The sequence below is a fragment of the Cyprinodon variegatus genome, unplaced genomic scaffold (assembly GCF_000732505.1).
Source record: "Cyprinodon variegatus isolate N-32 unplaced genomic scaffold, C_variegatus-1.0 Scaffold128, whole genome shotgun sequence".
Classification (NCBI taxonomy): Eukaryota; Metazoa; Chordata; class Actinopteri; order Cyprinodontiformes; family Cyprinodontidae; genus Cyprinodon; species Cyprinodon variegatus.
In genome coordinates this window covers 1,415,099-1,422,277 of record NW_015150581.1, presented here as the reverse complement: position 1 = coordinate 1,422,277, position 7,179 = coordinate 1,415,099, and the positions used below count along the sequence as shown (strand labels likewise).

At 36.2% G+C, this 7,179-nt stretch overlaps 1 protein-coding gene across 6 annotated transcripts in view; it reads left to right on the top strand.

The window, feature by feature from the left end:
* The window catches only part of scube2 (signal peptide, CUB domain, EGF-like 2), a 20,554-nt gene extending 14,164 nt beyond the window's left edge, over nucleotides 1-6,390 (top strand). For all 6 annotated transcript variants that reach the window (XM_015376000.1, XM_015375996.1, XM_015375997.1 and 3 more), the window contains 6 exons: nucleotides 1,432-1,599; nucleotides 2,011-2,172; nucleotides 3,048-3,245; nucleotides 3,519-3,671; nucleotides 4,419-4,498; nucleotides 5,311-6,390. In XM_015376000.1, coding sequence (XP_015231486.1) covers nucleotides 1,432-1,599; nucleotides 2,011-2,172; nucleotides 3,048-3,245; nucleotides 3,519-3,671; nucleotides 4,419-4,498; nucleotides 5,311-5,457 — 908 coding nt within the window. In that variant the 3' untranslated portion in view covers nucleotides 5,458-6,390. The remainder of the gene's footprint in view (nucleotides 1-1,431; nucleotides 1,600-2,010; nucleotides 2,173-3,047; nucleotides 3,246-3,518; nucleotides 3,672-4,418; nucleotides 4,499-5,310) is intronic.
* Nucleotides 6,391-7,179: the final 789 nt, after the last annotated feature.

Sequence of the window (7,179 nt, the reverse complement as noted above, 5' to 3'; positions counted from 1 at the left end):
ATATATATATATATATATATATATACAGCAGGAGTACCATGACTATACGGCAGCTGGTTCAGACCCTTGATTCCAATAAAGATTCCTTGTTCAAACAAGGAGGGCTCAAAAGAAACCCCAACCCTGACATAATTGTCATAGTAGGAATTTTGACTTTCTTTTATTCCTGAATAGTATTTAGGCTGTTATCACAATTTTGCTGTATTAAAAAAAAATGCATATCTCTTGCTGAAGGTTTTCATATGTGGGAATCACACCAGCTCATGTCTAATTGAATTCCAGGATTCAAGGTGAAAATCCAGGTGAAACCTTTGCACGCAGTAGAAATCAAAATAAGACAGGTACCTCAGATGCTTTTGTATGCAGATTGTTGCATTCAGCTAAATAAAACAAACAAAAATAGCTGGGTATTAATAAAAGGTATCTAAGATAGTCATATCTTCAGAAAGTCAGGAGAACTTTATGATTAAGACCAGTTTAAACATTACAATAACATCTGGCTCATTGAGAGCAAAACACTAAAAAAAAAAATGGAGTGCACACAATGCAAATTTTAAGTTATTAAACTTAAAAGCTCAATATCTTTTCATACTGCAGCCTCCTCTGGATTATGTTCAACATGTGCACTTCCTCTTCAAAATATTATTGTGTCACTTGAAGAAGCAAATTGCTCACCTTCAGCCACTAGATCAGTAATTTTCCATTATTTTATTTTTTATGTTCAGCTAATACCTATTGCCTTTATGTTATTAATCAGTTATTATTATCAGTTATTATTTTTACCCATCTAAACTATGGTAGCAAACAGCGCATTTTTGTTCTTTAGGGTTTCTGGAGACAATAAGAGAATTTTAAAGTGCTCCACTGTGTTGCTTTTGACTTCACATGGAATTTGATGTATTACCTTTCGCCCTAAAAAAAATAAACAAATAGCAGAAAAGGCTGATAAAGTGTCAGACAGTCACAAAGGGACCATAGTAGCTGTTTTGTAAATCAGAGGCACTCACAGGAAACATTGGTGCCATGATAAAGATCTCTGTTCTCTGCAGATGTTTTTTCTTTGTGGAAACCCAAAGAGGCTTGAACTAAGGTGATGAAGATGTTTTTGAATTTCGCCTTTGTGTCTGAGATTAAGCCGAGGGACTCACCATGATCTCTGAATCTCAGCTCCAATCTGCTTGGACAGACTAAACACCAGCTGACGCCAACTTTGTATCAGTCATTTAGGATTTACGGTGAAGGAAAGGCGCAGATGGGACATGACATTCTTTTCAAATCTATCATACACGCATAACCTAAGATCATGTCTTACACTTAAAAGACATAAACTGTTGGCCAACACTAACCACATTGCATCTTCATCAAAGGTTTTAGTTTTTTTAGCAGTCTAAAGTCTGATCCAACCAGATATTTATTTGTGTTTCCGTCCAGGTCAATGTCCACCCGGTCAGTATTCTCATGACGGCTTTGTCCCCTGCTTCCCCTGCCCACTGGGGACCTACCAGCCAGAAGTGGGACGGACCACCTGCTTCCTGTGCGGAGGGAACCTGGTGACTAAACACAGCAGTGCTGTCTCCTTCCAGGAGTGCGAGACCAAAGGTGCCTGAGTCTTCAGCCACTCTCGTCTATAAACTCATGTTTGGTTTAGCTTAGCTACGACATAAATTCATGGTGTAGGTGGATGACTGAGCAAAAACAGGCTGAAACCTATGACATAAAATAAAAAAGGAGTTCTAAATATATGAAAGTTATATATGGAGCAGAGCTCCTTTGTGTCAATAGGAGCTCTGCTGCCCCCTACTGTGCATTTTCTGTGCATTGCTGAAAAGTAATTCCTTCGGCAATAATTTACTTTATATTCCAAATGTAAATAGAATAAAGTGGCTCTGTTCAGCCGTCCAAATTAAATATGCTTCTGTGACTTAAATTAGTAAATGCGACGGGTATCAGATCCTCTCTACTGATTTGTATGAACTGACAATCTTGTTTTATTATTTTTGGCTCCTGCAGTCCAGTGCTCTCCTGGTCATTACTACAACACCAGCACACATCGCTGCATCCGCTGTCCAACGGGCACTTACCAGGGTGAGTTCGGCCAGAACTACTGCGTCGCCTGTCCTGGGAACACTTCTACCGACTTTGATGGATCCACCAACATCATGCAGTGCAAAAGTAGGTGTTTATTTACGGCTGCAAACACTGAAACAGCAGAGCAGTCAGAGTGGGCCCAAGTTTATATGAGGTCCTATCATTGATCATGGCTACCCTCTGCATGATAGACAATTATATTAGTGCAATGAATCAACTTTGTGACAAAATGTGCCTCTCTTCAGAAATATCAGTCCCTGTTTAATGTTTGTTAAAAAGATAGCACCACTTTTTACTCTGTATTTATTTCCCTATTAATTCTATAAAGGTCTTTACTTTCTGTTAATATACTTGTTTCATCTCCACCTGGTCTTTTTAGTAAATTTAGTAAATTTGGAGGTTTGACACAATTTTGAATTGTTTTTCCCATCTTCTATGGTTCAGTTAGCAGCAGAAATAAGGGGATGTCTGAGCTATAAATTAATCAGCAACATGATATTAACATCAGAAGAAATTCACTTAAGGTGTAAAGATATAAAATATCACTTAATTTTAAGCCAAAGTTATGTATGACAACTAAATGCATATATTAAGGTAAATGGGGGCTTTTTCATAGGGAAGTAACTCATTTTAATTGTAGAAGTAAATGGATCTCTCTGCACACAAACAGCAAAAACCTTATTATTCTGTGGATCTACCTATCTAATTAACACTAGAGGACGAAATGATGAATCACTTTAAATAAAGCATTGTCTGTTGACTTAATTGTTAAACTTTAAAGGTTTAATATTGGTTTTGCATAATTGCTACTTTTGTAAACCTCTCCTGCATGAATCTCCTCAGGCCAGCAGGGGTCCCTAAGAAGCTGCAAAATCAACAACATAACAGCAATAAAACCTCCTCAAATATGAAAGAAAAAAAAAGAAATGTGTCCCACGTCTGTCTGTTTTTCTTAACAGACCGGGATTGCGGTGGAGAGCTGGGCGAGTTTTCTGGCTACATCGAGTCTCCCAACTACCCTGGGAACTATCCAGCAAACATCGAGTGCACTTGGACCATCAACCCACCACCCAAACGCCGGGTTCTTATTGTTGTGCCTGAAATCTACCTCCCCATGGAGGACGAATGTGGAGACTACTTGGTGATGAGAAAAAGCTGTAAGTCTTACTGGTTGGTGTGAAACTGCAAAGTTTTAATTGTAGAGATAGCTTTAGGCGTTTAGAAGTTTAAGGAAAACTAAAGGTGAATGGAAAATCTCTTTAGAATAAATTCTATCCATTTAAAAGCAAAGGGAGCAGAAATGTATACAAATATTTGGGTGATTTAGAAAGCAGAGCTTGTTAAAACTCTTAGGATCTTTATGGTTCCAGCAGATTTTTCCAGTTTTACTTGAGGAGATTCTCCCGTGTTTCCCCCTCTTTAACTCACAGCTCTCCCCAATTCTGTGACGACTTATGAGACTTGTCAAACCTACGAGCGACCCATCGCTTTCACGTCCCGCTCCAAAAGACTGTGGATACAGTTCAGGTCTAACGAGGGAAACAGTGCAAAGGGCTTCCAGGTTTTATACGTCACATATGATGGTAAGACTAAACTGTTTATTTTGTCTTTTAAAGTCATCGGTGATGGAAAGCTGACTCTCAATCAGGGCTGTCCAAAGTGGGATGTAGCCCTCAGAAATTTGCTGTCTGCAGGTTTAGTTGATTTAGAAAGAACAGCAAAGTGTTGGTCTTTCTTTAGAAATGTTTCTGCTTTTACTGTGATTGCATAATAAAGAGCACAACCACCCAGTGATTTTAACTGAAAGCACCTTTCATTAACGTTGGCAGGCATGTTTTGGTGAAAAAGTTGTTTTTATTCTATCATTGTTGCTGAATACGATTCTATGCAGACCCAAAATTTTATTGATCTGCATTTCTGTATTTTTATAAGATAAAAGTGTTTTGCAACAGTGATGTTTCACAGATCTGTTTTAATGCAAAAACCAACTGCTTTGCTTTAAAGAATTATGCTGTGTTTTTCGTTTGCTGGTAAAAATAGCAAAATAACGCACACATCAAAATGTATTTTATTAAGAAATATAAAATATGTATATTTTTAATTGATGTATAAATAGGATGACTTCAATTTAAAAGTGTTTTTTAAGAAATGGAAATGAAAAACATGGGAAAGAGCTATTTTTAAATAGAATACTATAGAATAGAGACACACTGACTCACATTTTCTCTGGCTTCTTCAATTATTCCTTTTTTTATCACTGACTTAATTTATTCTTAAATAAAATTATCTACCATTTCTAACTTTGCTTTTTTGTATTTTTGTTTTTCCAGAGGATTACCAGGAGCTGATTGAAGACATAGTGAGAGATGGAAGATTGTATGCATCAGTGAATCATCAGGAAATTCTAAAGGTAAAGCATCTCTGGTTTCCACTTGCCAATTTCAATTCTGTAAAATTTAGCATTAATTTGATAAATATTCGTCATTAATTGTTCCATTAAATCTTTAAATCTATAGGGCAATTTACGGTTTTTGATCACTAACATACCCCTTACAAATGGATTCTCCCCCATCCCTCAGTGAGGTCTAGAAGCAAAAGATCTATATCCAGCCATTCAGCAAAGATGCTGCTACATGGCTGTACATCTTATTTTGGCATTTGACCAATTAGATGAGCCCTTGGATGATTAAATTAAAACTAATTGAAAAGTTAAAAATTAAAGTAAAAAGTTAACAAGCCTAGTTAACAATTATACGTAGGTCTATAAACTAAAAAATGTAAGTGCCAGTATCAGCATTAATGCCTCTAAGGGTATGTTGTACCAAAAAATGTGTGACTTTTTTTCATGAATTTCTTATAGAAGCGCTTTTGTTATTTTTCTTAATAAATTTGGTCTATTTGGCTTTTCTTGTTATTACATTGACATTCATTTTAGCCATCAGAAAATCTATATTTTTGACTGTTCCAAAGGTAATAAGGTCTTGTCCTGGATTCCAATAATACTATTAGCTTGAAATTTGGATTTTCAAAGTATTTCACTGAGTGTCCTATAAAGGGTTTACTGCACAGATAAGAGTATTATTATTTGACCACTGAATCTCCAATAACCAACTGAACAGTCAATAGTATCTCGTAAGGATGTGTCTACTGGACACATATGAAACAAAGACTATTTCTCACATTTAGGTGTTCTAACAACTTCTCTCTGTATTTTTCTGTCAGGACAAGAAGCTGATGAAAGCATTGTTTGATGTGCTGGCTCATCCGCAGAACTACTTTAACTACACCTCTCAGGAATCCAAAGAGATGTTTCCTAAATCCTTTATCCGCTTTGTGAGGTCCAAAGTCATGAGATTCTTTCGCCCTTAAAAGGATTTTTTAGACAGAGGAATCAGATTTCTCACCATAAAATCAAGTCAGACACTGGTGGCACGTTTGTGAATGTTTTGTTGTTTCTTTTTTTTTATGCCCGGAGCCAAAGTAGAGCGGATCTAAAACTGATTTGTGCAAATAAATGAAGCAACTGGACTTAAGAAATACGTTTCAAGACTGAGTTTTGAAGATGTAAGGATTATTAATCTGGTGCGGCATCCCTGAAAAGAATCCGGATATCTTCCATTGTTTTGGAATGGCCTCCTATAGATAAAAAAAATCAGGACTGATATCCAAAGTGCAGATCTTTGCTGTGGAACTCTGCTTATTAGACATGCTGACTTTTCAGGAATTGTTCTGATTTGATTATAAAGGAATACATGAACTGTAGCTGATCAGATAAATACTGAATGTCAGTGAGACTGTATATAGAGTGTATAACTAGTTTTAATATAGGCTACTTTCAGAGGCAAAGGGAACAAAAATATCCGGAACAGACAGAGCACAAATAACTTTTTGAGACCACTAGCACTACTAAAGAGGTTGACCCACCGCAAAAGCAATTATTTTGATTGATATTTTGTAAATGATGTAAAAAGTTTTGGGTGAAAGGCTCACATATAACAGTATACCTGTAAGCGTTGGTGGTATTTTTTAATTTTTTTTCCCAGGGTGTTTATTAAACAACTACTGTGTTTTATGTATCCATAATAAAAGGGCCTCAAGACATAACAGCCTAACATGATGTTAGGATTGGTTTTGAACAGCCAAACAGAGACCTAGAAAAATGAGAAATATGTTGATAGAAGGAAGAAAAAAAGAAGCATCCTGTAGCAAACAGCTGAGCGGTTTACCTGTTCTGGAGGGGACATATATGTATATTCTTTTGGTTTTGTACATCTAACTTGCTGTAAATAAAGATTTCACTGATCACTGTCTAGAATGGCTACTTTTTAATGTATTTTTTTATGAACAAACTTTAAAGCTACAGTGTGTAATTTTTTTTTAGCAGAATCTAATGGTCAGACTGCAGCAACATGAATCACTGCCCCACTGCCTCTCCCACTTCACTAAAACCACCACAGTCAGAAAAAAGTGAGAAAAAAGTCAGAATTGTGAGATTAAAGTCAGAATTCTGACCTTTTCCCCATATTAAACTGTAATAATATTTAGAATCAGTTATGTTTTTTGGTTTTTTTTCAGTGGCCCTAATCCTCTTCCGTACATTTTTTAAAATTATAAACCATCATATACAATAGTCAAGGTGTCGGCATCAGATGTATATTAACCTGAAAAACCTGGAGGAGCCAACCCAGGTTGCTTCCGTATTTACAGGACAAATAGAACCAAACAAACAAACAAACAAAACACACAATAAAAAAAAATTAAATAAATACAAGCACACACACATTAGGGGTGTCTCATCAGGTTCTGCATCTTGTTTTATTTGTCCATGAATTTCAGCAATAAGAAAAGGTGGCAGAGTTCCTTGTGAAAACTGGGGAAAGATGGTTTGACTTTAAGAAAACGACATTTGTGAATGAAAAACTTGTCCATGATGATTATTATATTAAGTAGTCTTTCAAATTTCCTTTCTTTTCTCAGAGTCCCCAAAAATAACACCTTTCTTAGAGAATTCAGGTAAGTTTGGAATTTTGGGGAAAAGCCAGTAGTGCACATTATCCCACAAAGCTTTGCAATACATACATTCATAGAAAA